Source organism: Onychostruthus taczanowskii, unplaced genomic scaffold (assembly GCF_017590055.1).
Source record: "Onychostruthus taczanowskii isolate IOZ18803 unplaced genomic scaffold, ASM1759005v1 scaffold15, whole genome shotgun sequence".
NCBI lineage: Eukaryota > Metazoa > Chordata > Aves > Passeriformes > Passeridae > Onychostruthus > Onychostruthus taczanowskii.
In genome coordinates this window covers 6,904,128-6,925,962 of record NW_024498685.1, presented here as the reverse complement: position 1 = coordinate 6,925,962, position 21,835 = coordinate 6,904,128, and the positions used below count along the sequence as shown (strand labels likewise).

At 41.6% G+C, this 21,835-nt stretch overlaps 1 protein-coding gene across 1 annotated transcript in view; it reads left to right on the top strand.

The window, feature by feature from the left end:
• Window positions 1-21,835, top strand: part of BORCS5 (BLOC-1 related complex subunit 5) — a 62,842-nt gene that overhangs the window by 34,951 nt on the left and 6,056 nt on the right. The window contains exon 3 of the mRNA XM_041398874.1: window positions 8,027-8,184. Coding sequence (XP_041254808.1) covers window positions 8,027-8,184 — 158 coding nt within the window. The remainder of the gene's footprint in view (window positions 1-8,026; window positions 8,185-21,835) is intronic.

Sequence of the window (21,835 nt, the reverse complement as noted above, 5' to 3'; positions counted from 1 at the left end):
TTTGAGGTCTGCTGCAGGAAGTTGGCCCTATGATATTGGAACTGTGTAGTCAAAACCAATTCATTTCCGTATTCTGTTCTCTAGAAGTGAGAAAGTTCATGGGAAGATGGACTAATCTTGACACTTTTAGTTGATGTTGACAAAGTGCAGCTGTGTGCTTTCTTCACAGTATACTGTGTACCTTTTTCTCTACCTGAAGCTTCAAAAGATGTTTCCAGTTTTGTGGCAACCTCTAGGAGCTTTTTGAAGGCGTAATCCCTGGGCAATCTCGTAGTTGCAGAGAGGCACATCTTTAGTGACTCCAGACTGAAATCTCAGCACCTGCAGATGGTGCACTGTTTTTTCCTTTTCTTTTGGACATTCAGGTTCCTAACAACCTAAATGAGGCAACATTTCTGATTTATTTTAGCTTCACTTCTTTTAAGTATCACAAACAAATACTTACTTATTGTAAATAATAGTAACAGCAAATTTTCCTCTGAATCACAGTTTCTTTAATGTAAGTTATGTGACCTCAATAGGTGGAAATGGGTAACAATGTGGGGGGTTTGTCTTAGTATGGTAGCAAGCTGCATTTTTATAGAAGCCTAAATGTCCTGAATCCTCTTAGTGTTTGTTTTTTGAGACACATGGTGGAGGAAGAAAAGGGGAGGTGATTTTATATTTATATATCTCAGTGACTAAAGTCTTGCAGGCCGTAACTTAGGAGTATTGGGAGACCCAGGTGGGGAATTCACACAGAGAGCACATTTGAGCTCTGTGGTCAGAAAAGTTACCTCTTAAAGGATTTGACAAGAGGAGAGTCCTCAGCCCATGTGTCACCCATGCAGAAGTAAATGGTCACATGGTACTGACTGCAAAGTAGAGGGAAAATTTGCCGCTACAGCCAACATTCTTTGCAACAATACAAATGTGTTCTTTGCTCACACAATAGCTATTCAGTTTGCCTGTTCATTGTGCTCCCCCACTAAAGTTCAAAGGAATTGAAAATATACACAGGCGACAAAGCCAACTTTTGTTTTGGAGTGAATATGTATTTTAGTACAAGGTATTTTTTCAGTGAGATTTTTAGAAAATTAACTGCTCTGAGTAAAAGATCATGTGGTCATCCACATTTCAGCTTAAAGAAATATTTCTGGATAAATAGTAGTGATTTTATTTTAATTTCATTTTTTAGTTTCTTTTTGATTTACTTTTACTAATTATCTTAGGGGTGGCCTGAGTTTTCAAATTTGAGTGTATAAATATTGATGATTCCTAACTCAGGTGTTATTAAAAACACACAAACAAGCAAAACCTTCCTCAACCAACCAAAAGCAAACCATCAAAAACCCCACAACAAAACCAAAACAACCTCCAGAAAAGTTATTTTAACTGCTCAGGCTTTGCTGAAAAATTTAGTCTTTTCTTGGTTTTTGAGAATGAGAGAGGAAGTACACAATTAGAATTCAAAGCATTTAGTCAGTAAGAGTCCTGTAAATCCAATTACAATATCTGAATGCAAGTATTTTAATATCTTTTATTTTGCTATAGGTGTGCAATTCTTTCTTTTCGGTAGATGATATTGAAGTGCACCTGCATAGAGAATATATGGAAATGAGCTCTCTATTGCAGCTGATGACAAGCTGCTGCCTCCAAACATGTGCAAGCAGCAACGGGCAAGAAACAAGACTCCGTCTTTAGGGATGTAATTTCATCTGTTTCTTCTGTAGATCTTTTTTTGGTACTTAGGAATCTTGAAGGTACTGGCAAAACAATCTTCCCATGCAAATAGCAACAAGAAAGACAACGATGATAGTTAATCTGTGGCCACTGAGGCCAGACTTTATTTAAGAAGCTGACCAGACTGGGTAGCTTCTACCTAAGAGCTTTAGAAATGCTTGATGAGGCAAGTTGTGGGGTTGATAGTTTTTAAATACCCTTGGAACACAGAAAAATTAATGGAGACTTGAAAAACACTAGTTCTTTTTGAGCTGAAACTAATGTTGCCTTGATGATAGTAAATGAAATGACTCTATTATATGTACTACATTATTATTATATACTGTAGTAATAATAATCTACTATAATCTACTCAAATTCATGTGGAATAGAAGAGCTGAAAAATTTTACTGTCTTGGATTAATTTTATAAAGAGGAATGTAATAGAAAAAATGAGAGTGGCAAGAGAAGTGGGGAATGGCTGAAATAAGTTTCAGGCAGTACGGGTGGGCTTGAAGAATGGTAGAAGGAAAAGCAGTGTAGTTGAAGCAATGTAAAGGGACCTCTAGGCAAAACGATACCCACACTCCAAAAACAAACAAAAAAAACCCCAAACCCAACAAAAAGATGCTTGTGTTAGGAGAGTGAAGGGTTAAAAAATGTAGTGGATTGCTTAGGAAGTCATCAGAAAAGCAGAACAGAAATCTCCTTCAAAATGGCTTGAAGGAAAGCCATTTTCTACTTGTGTGTACTTAATAAAAAAAAACCCTAAAAGCTTTTTAGGGTCTTTAGAAGCTTGCTGGAGAGTCTGTGGGATTGTCTTCAGAAAGGACTTTCAGAAAAGCATCATTCTTTTTGAGGATGAATGAGAAGTGTTCACAGAAGAGGTTTTAGAAAAAATGGTAAAGCCCATTGTAATAACCCTCCAAAATAACCCTCCAAAACCAGGTACCAGCATCAGGAATGCCTCTGTAAAGCTGACGAGCCATTGCTAACCATGGTGTGCAATCTGATACTTTATTTAACCTTGGTCTTGGGGAAAGAGGTGATGATGTGCACTGTAGTGCACACTCTTAAAAAGGGTGTTGGTGATTAGCAGGTCCTGCAAAGCATAGCAGTTATAAAAGCACCTGCATTTTTAGAGGTGTGACCATTATACTCTGGAGAATAATTGACTTGGGTAAAAGAGAAGTAAGGCCTCAGGTTAGAGGTGTTTGAAGGTATTGCAGAGGTAATCCAAGAAATTCAGTTATCTGTGGGAGAGGAGACTGATCCAGTGGGATTTTTGAGCTTGGAAAGATGTTGGAATGAAGTACAACCTGCTCAGACTTCTGTTGTGTCACAGCACAACTACAGAATGTAAAGCAAGTGAGAAGGGGTTTTTCATGCTATGTGAATAAGCATCATACTTACTGTCACAAGATACTGTGGAGATAAATATATACCTTTCAAAAAGGAGTAGTGAAATTCAAGTATCCACAGCTTCACTGAGTACAGTCTTTTATGCCTGAAATTTTTATTAATGTCTTGTGAGGCATGAATTTTTTTTTTCCCTAAATGTCTGCTGTTGTTAGATGTTGGAAGCAGTATTCTGGGCAAGGTAAACTTCTGGTGTGATTTAGGAAGGTGTCACTTCTGCAGTCCTCTCTTACATTCCACAGAAAGATTGGTTAGGTCATGACAAGCAACTCTTTGTGGCCTTAAAATTAGTAACAAGACCCCACAACATCATATGCTTTGCTGTCTGTAATAATAAATTAACAACCTACTGGTTTTCTTTTTGTAATGCCTGCTGTTACTGGTTGAAAAGGGGATTGACAAGTGGAAGTACGGAAGTGAAAAAGAAATATTAATGCTTTTCAGGTTGGAAAGCACTCAAAGTGTTGTTGGGATTGCCCACTAAAGCAGCAGAACATAACTATGGCGGGGTGCTGTGTTCTGTATGTTTGTAGGATCAGCATTGCGTGAAAAGCTTGCTTTCAAGAACTTCACTTCTAGTCATAAAAATGCTTTTTAAACTAACAGATTTCTTCTGCTCAGTAGGATATGATTTGTTGGACGTGTATGTTGACCTGGAACCAGCAAGGAGATGACTAAGTAGGAGGAAAATGGTTTTAACATGCCTCTGCTTTGCCAAGGAATATGGAAACAATAACAGATTTGTCAAGTCTGTGGGTCAGCTAGCCTTGTAGTGATATATGATATTTCTCTGTGCACGACATACTTGGTGTATTGAGCTGGTTTTTTCTGAAGTATCATTGTGCTTTAGAAATGTGACTCTTTGTTTGTCCCAGCTGTTTGTCACCTCTTCCTGGTCATGCTGTTTACTGACCTGATGTGTGAGTAGGTGGGAGATTTGATGTCTCGTCATCATGGCAGGCACAGAGGTGGTCTGTGGTCTTCCTTGTTTTATGGTGTAATGGGATAGCCAGGACTGTGCAATGTTTGGCACTTGCCAAACCCTTCTGGTCCATGCACTGGAGCTGTGCAGGAGGCCTTCTCCTGTTCTCCTGTTCCTGTTTTCTCCAGCCACGACACCCCCGTGGAGCCCTCCCTCCTCATGCTGGGGTGTGTTATATCACTCATGTGCCAAGGAGCCTCTTCCCAAGGCTCCAGACAGTGCACAGAGGATTCCTGGTGTGCTTCCTTCATTGGAAGAGAACCAGCAGCTTGAAAAATGAGTATTCCGTTTAATAAGAAATGAAAGCTCTCAATGCTGTTTTCTTTTCATTTAAGAGCAGAACTGTGCTCTTGGGGGGCTGGGGAGTAATAATCCCACAGAAGAAATCACAGGAGCACCATTTCCTCAGTGCAGAAGGGATAGTACACCAATGCTTGGTTGCTCTGAGATATGCTGGTGGCCAGGTTCAAGTTCTGGATGTTTCAGGAGCGAGCCTGAGCCACCCAGTGACCTCTGTCTCTCCCCTTTTTGGCACTTGTAAAAGTGACCTAATAAATATGTTATTGCAACAGATGTGATCTCATATCCTCTTACAAACCACATGTAGACCAGTCACTGAGGGATGGCCCTGTTCAGTGGAGAGGTCAAAATATGGGACAAGGCTTTAAGAAGGAAGCAATGATTTTCAAGAGGAGAGATTTTTTCTGATACATTATATTAATATAAATAAGATTTGCTAAAAAACAAAATGCAGTGAATGAATTAAATCACAGAATGGTTTTGGTTGGGAGGATGATCAGATGGTTTGAGGTTTTGGTTGGGAGGATGACAAGATGATCTTTGAAGATCATCTAGTCCAACCACCCTGTCATGGGCAGAGACATCTTTCACTCCCTTTCACTAGATGAGGTTGCTCCAAGTCCCATCCAACCTTACCTTGAACACTTTCAGGGATGGGACATCCAATTTCCCACCCCCCTTATGTTTACAGTGTCTTCCAACAAGTTTACAGTGTCTTCCTTATGTCCAATTTAAATTTCTTCTTATTTAAAACTACTGTCCCTTGTTCTGTCACCTGGTAAAAGTCTCTCTTTGTCTTTTTCACAAGCCCCTTTAAATACTGATAAGGTCTCCCTGGAGGTTTCTGTTTCTCAGGTTGAACAACCCCAGCGCTCTGTCTTTCCTCACTGGAGAGATGTTCCAGCCTTCTGACCATTTTTGTGTCCCTGCTGTGGCCTCATCCAGCACATCCATGTCTGTCTTGTGCTGGGTCCCCAGAGCTGGATGCAGTGCTCCAGGTGAGGTCACACCTGAGCGGGGCAGAGAGGAATGTTAGTAAGAAACATTAAGATTTATAGCGTGGTTAGTAAGTGGTTACAGTGAGCAGCAAAAAATGGTGGATTGACCTTCTGACAATGGGAGCTCCTGCCAGGCTGCATGGCCTTTTTGGGCTCTTGTTTACTGTACTTTTTCCTTTCTTGCAAGTTGAAAATAAGCTAAATTGTTCTCTGACATTGTCAGCATTACCCCAGAGGTCTTTGGAGAAGCTAATTCCTTTGGTTTCTCCTTACTGCATCACCCAGAATAATACCATGGTCTATCTTTAAGCAGCATATGATGTTTGTTTTTTATCCCTAGTCCAAACATTTGTACTGGATTGTATTTCCCCCTCTGCTTCTTATGAAGGAATTCCAGCTGAATAGGGAATGTCTCCCTTCACTCGAGCTTGTGTTTTTCAGGATAGGAAATGAGAGGCTTAGGTTTATTAATTTTTGTTTTAGCATTATGTAACCCGTGCAAGGCTGTAAGTACATGAGTTTAAGTAGCATGTTCTTTATTAGCTCATTTTACAGTCCTTGGCCTGTTCCACTTCAAAATTCTCATAAGCAGCAGAAGTTGGCCAAAGTACATACTTCATGTTAATTAAATCTCTCAAACAGTGTCTAATTTTCTTTTTCCCCTTGAAGTTGGTGAGAGATTAGTAATAAAAGAAAATTAGTTGGCTGATAGCATCATGTATTTGATCAGTGCAGACACAGGATAAGTGCCTCAGGTGTATGGTGAACTCTTCGTTCCTGTGTGAACATTCAGCATATTAAAAGTTGACAACATTATTTGAACATTCATCCTGACAAGATAATACCGTAAAAGATCCCAATTTGTGAACTGAGGAAGCACTAGAATATGAAACATAAACAATTTTTAAAACATCTTATTTCCTTCAGTGAGTTTGTTTCTGTCACAGTTTTGTACTTTACCTGAAAGGAGATTTGAAAGATCTGCATCTAAGATTTTGTTTGAGATTATTTCCTCCAAAATATAAAAAATAACTTGACTGCTGCTAATACAGGGTTTTGAGACTAAATGGTTTGTTTCCTCTCCTGACCTCTTGACTGGGGCAACACAACTGTAGTGGACAAATCAGTAAAATAAAATTACTTTTTTTTTAATCTCTTATAATGAGGTTTTGTGTGGAGAGCAATTGAGAGCATCCTGGGAGAATAAGATGTTGAATGTTGATGAAATGTAAACCTGCTTCTTCTTCATATTTGATGAAGTTACTGTCCTAGTTTTATTTTCATTTTGGTCTGCAAATGTTTTCAAAAAGGTTTAACTTGCCATATTCATAAGATATTTCTAACTTGCTTCTTGGTTTCTATTTTGTTCTTGTGCTTTAGCAAGAACTCGATGTCACCCGTTGTAGCTTCCAATAGGCATGGGGGCCATTCAAAATACTTTCCATTTTCCACTGAGGAACATTCTTAGAAGAGCTTTTCCAATCCAAATAACTGGCATTTATTACTTTTTAATTGCTTAGTGTGATACTTGCTTACATTTGCTGTTTTAATGTCTTTTCCTGTCTGTAAAATGAGAGTCCCAGAGGGCACATGCGTGCAGTCACTGAATTCAGTTTACATAGCTTGATGGATGTTTTGGGAAAAGCATATTGTGTGTATGTGCAGTTTGTCACAGATGGTGTCCCAACAAGGAAAGAGTTGTGCTAATGCTGAAGGAAAATGAAATGAAAGTAAGTAAATGAAATAGCAAAAAAAAGGATGGCTTGAGAGCTTAGCATCATTTTTTCCAGCTGCTGTGGGGGAGGTGATCAGTGTGGCACACACATGCTTGAGCTCAGCAGACATTCTCAAGTTGCACTATGTAGGAAACAAACAATAGGCAGGAGAAATTTCTCTGGGCAGTTTTGCTCCTCTGAATATTACCAGTGGCCCACTTTTAAATCCAATGTCTTTTTTGTGGTGAGCTTTTTTGTGAAACCTGGTCATGAAAGTAGGTAGGGATCTTAATTCAATATTAAAGACACAAAAAGAGGTACATTGATAGTCTTTGAGAGTGTAAAGAAAAGCCTTAGAAGGTAGAAGAGTTCTGAAGCTTTAAAAAAAGCAATGTAAGCAAAATGCAGACAATTCTCCCCTAATAATTGAACTTAAGGTGGGCCATTTATTTACTCAGGTTTATTTTGGGGGACCAGTGAATTTTTAGAGCTCTGATCTTGGCAGTGTGAGTCTGGTGAAAATAGTATGACTCCAGTACCCTTCTGAGAATGCAGATTTCAACTCCTTCATCTTCTGTCTTACATAAATTAGGAGAGAGCTCATTCTTCACAGTTTAGGATTACTTATGGAGGAGAAAAACCAGGACTTGCATGTCACTGAAAACCGAGGAGACGTGCATGATGGACTTGTATTTAGCGTCTGTTTAGGCTCTGTCAGGGAGGGCCGAGCTCTATGGCAAACTGTTCTATGCACTGCTGCAAATTCAAAACATCCTCAAACGACTCTGAATTAGCTTTTTACCACCCCTCATAAATCTTGCCGGCTGGGTTTGTTCTGCTGTCTCTTGGGTTGCAGCTGAAGTGACACCATGGGCAGTCAGATTAACTCCGGGCCTTCCTTTGCTCTGCAGGACTCCTCAGTGGGCAGACGTCTCCAACCAACGCCAAGCTGGAGAAGCTGGACCCGCAGCAGGTGCTGCAGCTGTGCCTGCGCTACCAGGACCACCTCCACCAGTGCGCAGAGGCCGTGGCCTTCGACCAGAACGCGCTGGTGAAGCGCATCAAGGAGGTGCGGGCCGGGGAGGGGCCGGGGCCGCGCTGCGGGGCCGCGGGCCGGGCGCGGCGCTGGCTGAGCTGCGGCGGCCCGGGGCAGCCCCGCGGCTGTGCCCTGCGAGCCCGCTGCCCGGGCTGGCCCTGCCGCTCCTGCCAGGCTGGCTGCGTGCTGGCTGTGCCCCAGGAGGCCTGGCCCTGAGCAGCGAGCGGCTGCTCCTCCGGAGCGGCAGGTGCTGCAGGCGGCTCTCGGAGGAGTAAAAGATTGCTGAGGTCTTTAAGGTAGCGTTCCTTATTTAGGGCTGTAGGGCATGCATTTTGCTGTGCTGCATGGTTAGGCTCTAATTAAGGAAGGAAGCAGTTATCTGAACATAAGTTATCTAACAGTTAGCAGTTATCCAACATCCAAGTTAGTACTTCAGAGGATTTGTAGAGCTAGATTTGCTTTCCAAGCCCATAGCATGCCATCCCGTTTCTGACCTCAATGGCGAAAAGGTCTCCTGTGCTGCTGCTTTTTCCACTAAACCATCATTTGGAGCACTGATCTGTTTAAATATTGAATGATACTGTTTGGGATAGAATTAATTCCTGGGATGGGCATCCTGCAATGAGACTATCTCTCTCATATGTGACTACTGATGTTGGAAATGGTATAATGGCTGCCAACTTTTATTTTTTTAAAAATCAAGAGTCTGGCATGACAGGGAAATGTTGCTTGAGGTGTTTTCTCGGATATTCCCAGATGTGTAAAAGAGTTGGTGAATTCTGCATATCTCAAAAGTCCTTGAGACTAAATACCTTTTCAGTGTCAAAAAATGTTTTTGAGCATGTGGTTAATTTTTATTCACCAAGTCTAAACACTGACCTTGATTTGTTGTTGCTCTATTGGCTTAGAGTTAAGAAAATCCCACATGACAAACGGGGTAATAAATTTGATTCATGTGCTGTTTGAGAAGCTGCTGTCATCATGAAGTTGTAAGTCCAAAATAATGTGGGAAGCATTAAAAAGGCCTTTTTACTTTGGTGTATCAAGATCTGAGGCCAGCTATTACACAAGATGTAAAGATATTTGCAGATGTTGGTGACTCAGATCACACAATCTTAGAAATGGGGTTTAATTGCCAGCCTAATGACGGTGTACTGCATTAATCCAAGCAGATTGTAATCCTTTTGGCTGTTAAAGTGTGAGAGGGAACAGTGACATGATTTAAAGTCATGGTAGACACACCAGAGCAATATTCATTAATTTGGTTTGCCTTCTGTAGGGCAAGTGGCAGAGTCCCTTTCAAACTAGCTACGCTGGTTTTCTTCCGGTTGTGATTGTCTTTCATCTAAAATAAATTAAATTATGATACTGATATTCTCACTAGCTTCTTTATAACAGCCTCCTCTGACGAAGTGATGGAAAAATGGGGAATCCTGTAAGTCAGAGAACTGACAAATCAGCTGTGGTTTGGTTTTGGTTTTTGGTTTTTTTGGTCACAACTTTTAGCAACTTCAGATGCTTTCAGTCCCTCTGCCAGATCTGGTGGGTTTTTACTGTTCATTTTCCTAATAATTTAAAAATGTTTTTCTTGCTTTGGCTGCTCCGCATGTGTGTTCTGGAGGATCTGGGTGGGACCCACTTGGCTTAAATCATTCTTTCCCAATTGTTTGGGCTCTCCTTGATGCACTAAATTGAACCACTGCTGACAGTTGCTGACAACCCAGGGTGCAGCTGAACCAGAGCAGGGGATGTCTCTCCTTACAAGTGTAGACAAAGGAAATCGCCTTTGGCTTCACCCATTTGTCAGCAATGATGTCGTTTTGCCATGTACACAAAACTTTGACCCTTAGTAAAGCATAAAAATGAAAGAGAAAATCAAGTGTATTGTGAAAAGCAGAATGTGTGCACAAGCTGGGACAGTAAATTCTTTTTTATCCTCATTTGGGTAGCCAGTATTTCCCTTTCCCTTTCTTTAACTCTGTAAATACTGAAGTGTTTTTCTTGTGGTAATAGATTAGTCAAGTGACTGATGTTTTTAACTTTCTACAAAATGTTGGTCAGCTTCAGTCTCTGATTTCCTACCGTTTGTCTGAGGTATGTTCACTTCTCAGACTCTAACTCTGCTAATAGTCCTGCTGGCTAATGTGCTACACTCACACTGCCTGCAGCCAGGATTTTTTTAGTCTTTCCTTGACAAAATGTCCAAGAGCAAATATCTTTTGTTCATTGTCTGTGTCACCAGGAAAGAAGTTTCCTGGATTCTGTCAAAACTCAGAAGTACTGCTGTAAATTAATTGGTCCTCAATAACTCAGAATTAACTGTGGTCGTTTGCAAATCAGCACACAGTCAGAATTACAATGGTTCTGAACAGGAAAGAGAATGAGCTAAAGAAAAAAGCCCTGCTTAGATGACAGTAGTGACTGCAGGTCTGAGCAGACCCATCTGTGCCTTCCTGCCTTCAGGGAGCAGTACAGTCTAGCTTTGCTCTCCATCCCATTTCCCAGTGTAGCCAAAATTTCTTTGTAGTGTTGGCTGGATCCACATCTACTCCTAAATGCAGAACCCTGTGCAGCGTCCAGGTGGCTGTGACTGTTCTCTCTTGAGCAGAAACACATTTATCCAAGAGATTCCTTGAAGGAGAAAGAATTGAAGACATGATGGAAGGTGATTGACTCAGGTGCCTTTTTTCATACCAGCAGGTGTTCATACCAGAATGAGTTTTGGTTTTGGGAGGGAGTGATTTACTTATGACAAGAGGTTTTGTCTTCACTGTCAAGGAAAAAAAGGAGGATGTGCTTGCATCTTTTTAGGGAAAATACTATAGATTTGCACTGTAACTCACTGGAAGTTTTGAGGAACTCCAGCTGCTGTGGGTTTGATAGAGCCAAATGTGCTCTCTTCACCAGGAGTGTCTGCTCCAGTTTTGTGATCTGCAAAACAGGGGTTTTGACAAGATTAGTTTGAAGGCAGATGTTGCCCAGCTCTAAAGGTTTGAATGGGGGAAAGCAGCAAATAAGTGGGGAGAAGACTACTTTACATTAAGTCCTTACCAGTGGAGGATATCTGTTTTGGGTGCCAGGGAGACAATTTCAAGAGTCATGTGGTAGAGGATGGTGAATACCAGGGAATGGGAAACAAATAGTATAGGTAAAAGCTGGGGAACAGTTAGCTACATTTTCAGAAAGGGCCCATGATTTTCTGTGCCTTCAAAATAGTCTAGTTTGAGTGCCTTAAAAAAGGATTATTGTGTGCACAATGTACTAAGCTTCTCAAAAATCACATCTTACAAAATATCTGAAGGTAAGCTTACAAAAATTACTTGTCACACATGAAAATTGAGTCCTGTCTTCTTTCTATAAAAGCAGAGAGGAAACTGAAAGCCCTCTAAGCTCCTTTCAAAGAAGCTTTGAGTGAAAAGATCTTCAGCATTTCTTACTAGACTTCAAGCATTGTTAATGGAGTTGTGCTTTTGAAGTATTTGATGTACCCTTAAAGGCAAATATGTTCCTACATACACTGTGCTTAGGATGTATTTGGAAATGGGTACTGGGAGGGCTCTGATGCTTTGCCTTGAAAACAAATGTTAATGCAGTGTTATTTGTAGCTTTTTTTATTACCACAGGAATCCCAGACTGCCAATAATTTTGAAAACAGAGCAGTTTTTACAGTACAAGGTGAAATTTCAAATGTCTCAGTCTAAGCTGGCATGCATCTATGGGTGGGAGTTGGGGGAAAACCCCCCACATTTTTAAATATAATAAATATTGCTTTTATATTTGTGATAGTTAAATGAATCTTGTCCAGGCAGGCATTAATATCAGTAATTGGTTTGCCATGCAGCAAATTGCAGTATATGGCTTGTTTCATACCTATAAATTCTTCTGTGGGAGGGCTGGCTGTGGTAGGGACAGCTTGTAGCAGTCTGATGTTCCCTGCTGGAAATTTAAGGCCAAGGTCCCTTAAGGTGGTGGTAAAGGAAAAAGCTGTCCTAAGTGCAGGAAGCTATTCCATCACCAGGAATGAATGAGGTCTGGGCCAGAAACTTTGGCAGGACATTGCCTGGCTGGGGACTGTGTCAGCCACAGCTGCAGTGAGACTCAAGGTGCACATCTGTAAGCACACAGAGCTTCTGCTGTGTGAGACACCACAGGCTTCTCCTAACTCCATCCCACAATGGGCAGAAAAATCTGAAGTGCCTGGGATTCGTCCCATGCTCCAGTCACAGCTGAGCAATCTCCCTCTCAGGGAATAGGCTCAAATGAACAGCAAGTTTCAGGGAGGTGTTTTTTGCCTGGTCTTTGGTTTGTTTTGTTTCAGGACTCATCTGAGTGAGGTGTTTATTGCCATTTCCTCTTAGTTATGGTTTCCCTGTAGGTGTTTCAGACCTGAGTTTCCAAGACTGTGAAATCTGTTTTCAGCAGACGTGCCCTGAGAGTGATCCACCTTCTGACTAAACTGAATTAGGCCAGGAAAAGATGAATGGCACTACTAAGTCCAAAATGCATCTTCAGCTTCAGGCCTTTGCTTTAAGGCCCATATGGACCAGCCCATGAAGCTACCTTTCAGCTCATTAAAGGGGAGGCTCAGGGAATCAAAACTAAGCCTGGCCAAAGTGAAAATGGAGATGCATTTAATTTTGACACAACATATAAAGATGTTCTAGATGAGGCTGTGTTAACTTGCAAGCAAAATTGAGCCTTTTGGTTCACAGACTTAAATTACCAATGCCCCAAAGCCAAGGAAAGGGGTCTGAGATTCCTTATGCTATAATATTTCTGAAAAGGGGAATAACCTTGGTTGAAATGCCACTTGCATTTTCAAGGGATTTAATGCCACACTGCCCTTTAGAAAAAAACGAGGGAACATTGTGTTCTGTAAGAAATAAATACCTTAAATTTAGTCTTTGGTATCTTGGAAGTTGATGGATGAGGACTGTGGCAATCTATCCAGCTCTTTGTCTCCTCTCATCAGCAATGAAGTGTTGTTTATAAAGACTGAAATCTCAACAGGCACCATCATGCAGAAATAAATGCACAGGATTATTAAGCTGAAAACGTGTTAATCTTCATGTCCTTTAGTTGATCTTGCTCATTTTTCTCCAGTCTGCTGTGCAAGTAGCTTGAATACCTAAGTGGCGGGGTGGTGTCTTAACTAGCCAGCACCAAAATGTGAAAATTCTCTTGAAGGCTTCACAATTGTTACTTTAATATAGAGAATTTATGTCTAGCAGTGTATGCCTGAGGCAGATGGCCAGTGCTCTGTTGTACCTGAACTTTTTGAAGGGACCTAGCAGTTATAAAGGAAGAGGAAAGATTGTTTGCACTGGTGGCAGTGTGAAATCTGTTTTGCTGACATGCACTGCTTTGTTTGCTGTCATAAAAAAGACCAGTCCCTTGCTCCTAGAATATATGTGTGTAATCAGTTCCAGTGTTCCCTTGTCTTGTGCTTTATGGCCTTTTGAGAAAAGATCTAGACTGGAATCCTTTCCACAACTGAATTTCCAAGGAAAAAAAATTAAGCTTGAACAAGCATCTAGCAGTCAGAAAGGTTTGTATTATATAGAGCTTAGGTGCCTAAGAAACTGTCACTGAAGATCCCAAGTCTAGCATGCAAAGCCTTTTAGTAACACTTTCATCAGGATTCGTGCATGGAGTTTATGATCATCAGGTACCAGAAGGAGCATAATTCACTTCCTTCTCACACTTGCTTAAATTAGGAAACTGGATTTCTTATTCTAGCCTTATTTTTCCGGGTGGAAAAAACCTCCAACGACACCCAAGTTTGTAGAACTTCAAATAGGAATACAAAGTGCTACATTTCATTACAGAGCTAGCAGACTTGATGATGGACTTGGGCATGAAAGGGATTTGAAATAGGAAGAAAGCAAGTATCAGCTGGGGTGCATCACAGCTTGTACTTCCAGGAGAAAGGAGAGGATGCTGATTGTCTTGCACAAAGCTGAGGGATCACATCTGACACACTGTGTGCAGCTCTCATAATGCTCATAACACAAGAAAAGGAGAAAAGTGCTGTAGGGATGTGTGAGGAGTGGAAAACCTCGGGGAGGAAACTGGAAAAGCTTTGCTTGTTTGGCTTAGTCAAATGATGACAGAAAATGACATGATTTCCCTTTCTAAATCAGTTTGGCGTTAATGTAGACTAAAAATGGCCTTCTCCCTCCCAGAAGGATTGTGTTGATAAAGGAAAAGTCAATTCACAAGTTTCATTCCTAACTATTACCTTCTGTTGCAGTGATGAAATGCAATTTTCAAGGTGTCAACTCTGCCCTTAAGTGAGAATTGGGCTGGGGTGTGGAGGTGCCAGGAATGTTGGCTGGAAGCTTTTCAGCAGTTTAATCTTCATTTTAGACAGGTTAGCCAGCCTTACTTGCAAATATTTGGAGTTGCACTGATGACTTTAAGATGGTAGTTGGTACTTGAGGGAGCAGGGTGGACCTTGTGTTAGCAACCCCATAATGGGCATTGTGGCAGTAATCAGATGTGATCTGCAGAGATGATTTCATGTTGAAAGCATTACAAAACCTTAGTGCAAGTAATCTGCCCATCTCGCTTTTTGTGAAGGGCAGGGTTTCCCAAATGTTTCTGTGCCACTGGGGCATGAATGCCTCTAGATGAGAACATTTATTAGCCATTATTGCAACACTGCTCTGAGGTATGAAACATATGATTTACTATTAATTAATTCCTGTGGGCACTGCTCCTGACTGGCTGTGTCATCTACCTCTAGAAGCCTGGATGAAATGCTGAACTGTGGTATAGTAGAATCCCCCATAATCACATGTATGAACTGTGCCAAAACTGTAGTGAACTGGACAAAAAATGAAACTTTTAAACGTTTTACTTTTTTTTTTTTTTTTTTTTTTTTTCAACTGGAACAGCAAGTGATGTGTTTGAAGAGTGGCTGCTGGACTTGCTGCGAATTGTCTGAAAGACAGAATCTCCAATCAGATGAGTTCCAGCTGAAAAACAGGCTCAGGTAGCAGTTTTAAAAGAAATCAACATAACAGCAGTATATGGTAAAGAATTTACAGGAGTTTTTAATGTCAGAAAGGATTCTTGGGTCATAGCTTTTCCATTTGCTTTATCCAGTCTGTAGAATTTAATTCTTCCTTATGCCTGACATAAGACTACACAGAAACTGAGCTACTTACTTTTCAATTACAAGTTCTTCTACCAGATTGTAGTACAAATTTTCAAATGCCTTCTTGCATTTGATCAATTTATTCTAGCGATTCATTAGTAGACATAAAAAAGAGGAAATGAATACTCAGCTTTCTGTGAATCTTGAGGCCACTGCAGCTGAATACAAGAAAAATGAATGCTCAAAGTGGATCACAGCTGGCACTACTGCCACACTGAATTTTTATGTGAATCACTGATCTCTGATGGTTTGTACTCTTGTTACTTTATTCTGAACAATAGTCTGTAGCCTCAGAAGAGCTTGGTCTGTAAATGATATACAGTGCTCAAGATTTCCTTGAGGCTTTCCTGAAGCCAAAGATTTGCTGTCCAGATGTTGGGACCTCCAGAAAATTGCTGGGATGTCTGAGCTTCAGCACTGTGGAAGTATGGTGGAGTCAGCCTTGGAAGTCTCTCTTCTGGGAATGAAGGAGTAGATCCTCCCCTTAACATCAGTGGCGTATAGTTGGCTCATTTAATGTGCTTTTCAAACATGGAAGGAAGAGCTACAAATGAATATTTCAGGAGTTTTTCAGGTTATCAGTGACTGACTTTGTTAGAACTACATGCCTTTGAGTTTCCCTGGTGAAGGGAAGTTGATTTGGGCTTTCATATGAGAAATGTGGCTGGCAGGAAAAGAGCAGAGGCTTCATCAGGGCTCTCAGGTGTCCAGAAATCTCCAAATCCTGACTGCTGGGCTCACGTCCATGCTCATCTAACACTGCAGCCTTCTTGCATGTATCCAAGGCATGCAGAGCACATGGAGGGAGGTCTGATGCACCCAGATGTGTTGGACTGGCAGTGTGAGTGTTCAGGGTGTGTGAAACCAGCTTTGTCTGCAGTTCCCCAGAGAAAAAAGAAGGAGTCTTAGATAATGCTTTTAGCACTTCAAACACAGGAGGAAATAGTTAAAACTCAGTTCCTTTGCATTCTGTGAGAACAGATTTAAGAGCATTTTCTACTTAAATATAATTTTCTTTTAGTGTGTCTAACCCTGAATAAACACAGCAATATCATTCCCTTCTGAAAGACTTCTGTGGGAAATGTGGAAAAGAAGACCTACAGCTATCAGGTCCTGTCTGTGAAGCTGAGAATAAATAGCACATGGCTTGCAACTGCAATGATGCTGACTGTTTTCACTCTGAAATGAGAATGGTGATGTTTTCTGAGAAACATCTCATTAATGATAGTGGTCATCTCTTTTCAAATCAAAGCTTACTCATGATGGGAAAACCAGCTTGCTTAAAGCTAGTCATTCTGACATGTGGAAAGTACGAAACTGAAATTTATCATAAAATAACCCCCTAAGGCTAAATAACATTTCTAATTGCTGTTGTCCTGTAACATTCAAGCTCTGGCTGCCTATAGGAGTGTTGTGGGCAAGTAATGTGTCAGCAGTGTAAAATCAGGAAACTAGGAGATTGGAGGTTGTGTTTTCTAGCAGAATTATTAGGTAGCCTGAAATAAGAGTTGTGCAAGTTATCCTTTAGGCAGTACATCTGTAACAGATACATATTTTTTCTTTTCCAGGAACAGCTGATTGAAGACAGATCAGGAATGTGTTATTAATTACCGTGAAATTGTATTCCACAAAAGAGAGGTTTTGTGAGAATATTGCGCACACAGGTGCAATAATCTTGTTTGGGTGGGGTATTTGTGTTTACTTTGCTTAAACTTAGTTATTTAGAATAGGTGTGGAAGCATTTCTAATGCTCAGGATGTAACTTAACATTTTTAGCCATGATAAATTTTAGAGGTGACTTCTTAGATGGATGCAAATTGTTCTACAAAAGCAGCAAATGACAGCTCTAAAAATGTGTTCTTATTAATCAAAGACAATGAACTAGAAATTACTATGACCTTTTCTTGGTGACAGTTTAGAAAGCTTACTAGTAAAATCGGGTCTTTTTGCATTTTTTTTTCCTTTCTGCTTTTTCAGGAGTCTTGTACATTTAAGTCTGATACAGCCACAGCAAACACTGGGTCTGAACCCAGGACCACGTGCAGGGGGAGAGATGGTGCTTTTCAGCATGTGACCCTGCTGGTTTGTGACTTCAGGCTGGTAGTCAGGCCAGCTCACGGGCCAGAACACCAAAGCTCTGGAGAGAGAGGCTGGGAAGACTCAGTTTGTTTGAAGACCTAGGTGCAGAACTAAGCTTGTGCTTAGTCTGCTCCTTTGAAGGAGGATGGTGTGACTGCTGCTTTGCAGTGCCCTGAGTTTCACTTGTTTTTGTGAAAATAGATTAGCTGTTTTGAAAGACAAAGACATGTGTTGAGGGAAATATAAGTAAAGACGGACCAGTAGAATGGGACTGTGACAGGAGATGTGTCCCAGCTGGAGAGCTGGCTGTCAACTTTTGCTGTCCATCTTCTTTCACCTCTGTGAAGTGGGGCCCTGCCTTTTTTAATCACTTGGAAGTCTGTGGGTGCATTAGGTCTGAGCAAGAGGAAGGGATTGTTTCAGTCATAGCTTTGGTGCTCCTTTTTTAGCACCAGTCAGTGATAGCAACCATAACTTAATCTTAGGGGCCTGCCAGTTGGCAGAGGGATGCTCGTGGCTCTCAGGCAAGGAGGGCTCCAGTTGGAGCTGGGAGGGAGGTGTGGGCTGAGGAGGCCACGCTGTGTTGGGAGTGACAAACACCTCCTGTTTGATAACACAAGAGGCAAGGAAAGACTGACATAGATGTGCAAAAGCTTATTTCAAGAACAAACCTTATTCTTTGGAATTCTGAATGCTTTTGTGTGTTCCAAGGCCTCCCAGAATAATCAAATTTACAGGTGCAGCAGCTTATATTGATGCATGTTTTCATGTATCTGCTGTAGAGCTAAGAGACTGAACATGGATTTAATTTAGATCTTTAGGAGTAAGGACCTTGCTGTACCTATTAGTATTTCCATAGTTCAGTTCCAGAGCCAGTTAAAATGGTTACTCTTCGTTCTCTATCTTGACTGTGATCTGTGCAGTGCCTAGACAGAATAGCCCTTGGCAACTCTTTACAGAAACGACAGATCACAGAGGGAGCAAAAGGAAATTTCTGGCAGTGGATTCAATCTTAGATGTGATAAGGAAATCCTAAACACAAACTATAGTTGTTTATCTGGCAGTGGGGCAGAGGAAGGGTACAGCTCTGTGGGAGCTGAAGCTGAAGAGAAGGGGGTGGGATCCATGGCTGGCCATCTCTGTTCTGTACCCAGCCAGGTTTTCACTTCCCAGTGTGTGCTGGGTGGGAGAAACAGGGATGTTCCCAGCATCAGGAAGTCATCGTGATCTATTGTGCTGACTTGGCGTGACATTATCAAAGAGAAAGGGGAAGAGAAAAAAAATCCATTCATTGAGCACATTTGTTTTCAGGCAGTACAGAATGAGGAGCTGTCTGCAGTTTTAAGTGTGTTGATTGAAAAGTATTTTCACACCAGCACATGGTGACTAATATTCCATGCAGTCATGTTCCCGCCTGCCGCTTTCTGATGTGGTTTGTGTGCAGCTGCAGGAAGATGTTCATTTAACCCCAGTCAAGCACCTGACACTGTGAAGGAAAGGCTGCTTGTGCTCAGAGTGCTGTTCTAGAAAAAGAACTTTTTGGAATAAGGACTGCACCTTAAGAGCTGTGTGTTTTGGAGGGGCAGCCATAGGGGATGAGAGCTGAGAGGAAATTGTTGGGACAGAAGGACACATGCATGTCTGGATAAGCTCTTGAAGGCTGTTACTAAATGTGGGGGGAAACAAAAAAATCTTCTTGCCTTTTAAACAAAAACATCTTCTTGCCCCTTTTTTGCATTTTAGGAGAGACTGGAGAAGCTGGGAATGTCCGAACATCCTCTTATGAGATGTATTTATTTTGTTATGAATGTCAGCAGTGCCTCTCTAGAAATTTGATTCCAAGTTTAATGAACTTCTGATTGCATTTGCATGTTCTGCAACCAGGGAAAATGTGTCTAGCTGCAGTTTTCAGTCTCTCAGTCATTGAACTAACAAGATATGATCTCTGTTTCTGAGAGCTTAGGACACTCATGTGCCCATGACAGGGGTACTATAAAACCATGCCAGGTAAGAAGTGTATATATATGTGTGTATGTGTATATATGTATACATATGGGCACTGGTTTGTTTTCAGTGTGGGCTCTTGAAAAGAATTGGGCATTGGCCAGTGCTGACCTCAGTCTTTTTGTGGGCTAAATTAATGTCTTTATTCTGCTTGGCAGTGTGGGCCAAGAAGAATTTTTAAATGAATGCAAGAATTTATGGTGTGCAAGATGTCTGACAGTATCCTCAGTTGTTTTTGTGTTTCATCAGCGTGGTGTTACAAATGGGCCTGTGTAATGCAGAGGAGACTCAGGGCTGACAATGTGAATGGTGTAGTAGGAGGGGCTGTGCTGGGGCCCTTTTATGTGAGGAAATATCCATCTTGCAGTGTTGTTGGAAGTAATTATTAATCTGTTTTCATTTGACGAAAGAAAAGAAGCTCAGTAGATGTCATTTCATGTTTAAATGTGAAGCTGAGGCATAAATTAGTGTCCTGCTGATGATAATCCACAGAGGAGGCATGAACTTTGAAACAGAAACAGTCACAAATTCTGAATGTAACTGGCTGTACCAAAAAAGTGTGTCATGCTGGAGGGTGAGTTTTAGGCTTGTCTATTTTTATGGACCTATGCTTCTGAAAGAAAAGCTGAATAAACATCTCTATCCTTCTTGATGTAGGAAGGGGAGAAAGATCCTGTCTTCTACTCTGGGCATGTCCAGCCTCAGGTTTACTGCTCTGACAGGAGGAATGATTTTTGGAAAGAAATAACATTTGTATTAGGAGCTCTCACCCCTTCATTGAGAGCACTTTTTTTTTTCTCATCTCCAGATGGGGCAGAAACTCTTACTTCGATGAAAATTAGGACTCTGACATCACATGCTGGGCTCTGCCCTCTGCTTTGTTCTGTTGCTTCTTAACAGGCTTCAAGTCCAGTCTTTTAACTCTCCAGAAACTTCTGTATTCCACTAAGCTGGGGATGTTCATACCTTACTGAGTGTTGATGTCTGAAGGACAGATTGGTTGTCAGGGGCTGGTGACAATGCTGCTTCACATCTGTCACATCTGATGGGTTCAGGGCAATAGGGTTCAGTTGTCTGCAGCTCTGGTGGCCTGGCATGGTAGGAAGCTTGGAGCAACCAGAGCAGAAACAATGGCTCAAATAAACACTCTCAGATGGTTTTAGGACAGTGAAGAACCACTGGCTCTGGGGTGACTTGCTGGGCTTCCCAGAGAGCTTCACAGTCTGGGATGGGCAAGAAGGCTGGGACTTGAATGTTTTCCAGATGAGAATGTGGCAGGCTTTTGTGGCAGGGACGTGGGAGTTGATGGGAACTGTTCAGAGAAGGCAGCTTCACTCATGGACCCTCGAGGGGGTCTTGGACTGCCTTGGCTGTAGGCAAGGGACCAGACTCTACTTCAGCTCCCCTTTCCCAGGTGCTTTTTATTGCCACTGTATAATGTATGAAAAGAAATAGATAGGAATGAGGTGCATTCTTATGCGTGTTTCTTGTTCATTATGGATTCCTGCAAGCTGGTGTTAGTCTCTGTGGTGGGTAAATAGGGCTGACCCTCAGAACCTGAAAGCCCCATCCAAGTGCCAGAGGAATGGGACTGCATGCCATGAGAGATAAAAGCACAAGGTCTGGCACTGGAGGAGCTCGCTTGGAGGGGGAGGAGGTAGGAAGGATGTAAGTGTGTACTTAGGCCTGCTTCAAGGAAAGCTGAGAGAAATATTGGCATTTATCTCCAGGAATTAACATGTAGTTTCCTTTTTTTTTTTTAATAGTTAAAAAATAGGGGTTTTTTCAATAGTTAAAAAGATCAGACTGAGTAAAAATTGACCTCTCCTCACAATTGCTCCATTTCAGTTCTCCCTGTTTTGTCTCAGGCTTTGCAGCTGTTGTGGCCTCCCTCAGCAGGCAAACTTGGATGGTAGGTGTAAGGAAACACTCACTTCCACCTTTTCTCCTTCTTGTGAGGCAGCTTTTTTTATGGCTCTTGTGAATGTGTCCAAAGGTAGCAAAGTGCTTGGAGGCCACTCTGCATTTGTTCTTCCTACTGCAGGTCAGTATCAGCTTCTCCCCTTGTTTCCCATCCGTAAGTGGATGTTACTCATACTTACACAACAAGCATAAAAGTCAGCAGATGGAAATTATTGGAATGGAGAGAAAGTGGGGGTTGGGTGTTTTTTTGCTTGGAAGCTTGGTAGGTGCCAGCTTTGCTTCTTGGACAGTGCTGTGAGCCATGGGGAGAACCTGCCAGTCAGAACTTCAGAACCAGAGGAGGTTTCTGCCTGGGTCCTCGTGCTGGTCCATTTAATGAGGCATGCTGGCTTTTGGCAGGTTTCCCACTGGCTGCCCCTCCAGGCCACTGTCTCTCATTAGGTAGGATGTTTTTAGGCACTGGATTGAATTTGCTGGTTGGTGGTGGTCTGCTTTTTACACACTCCTCTTTACAGA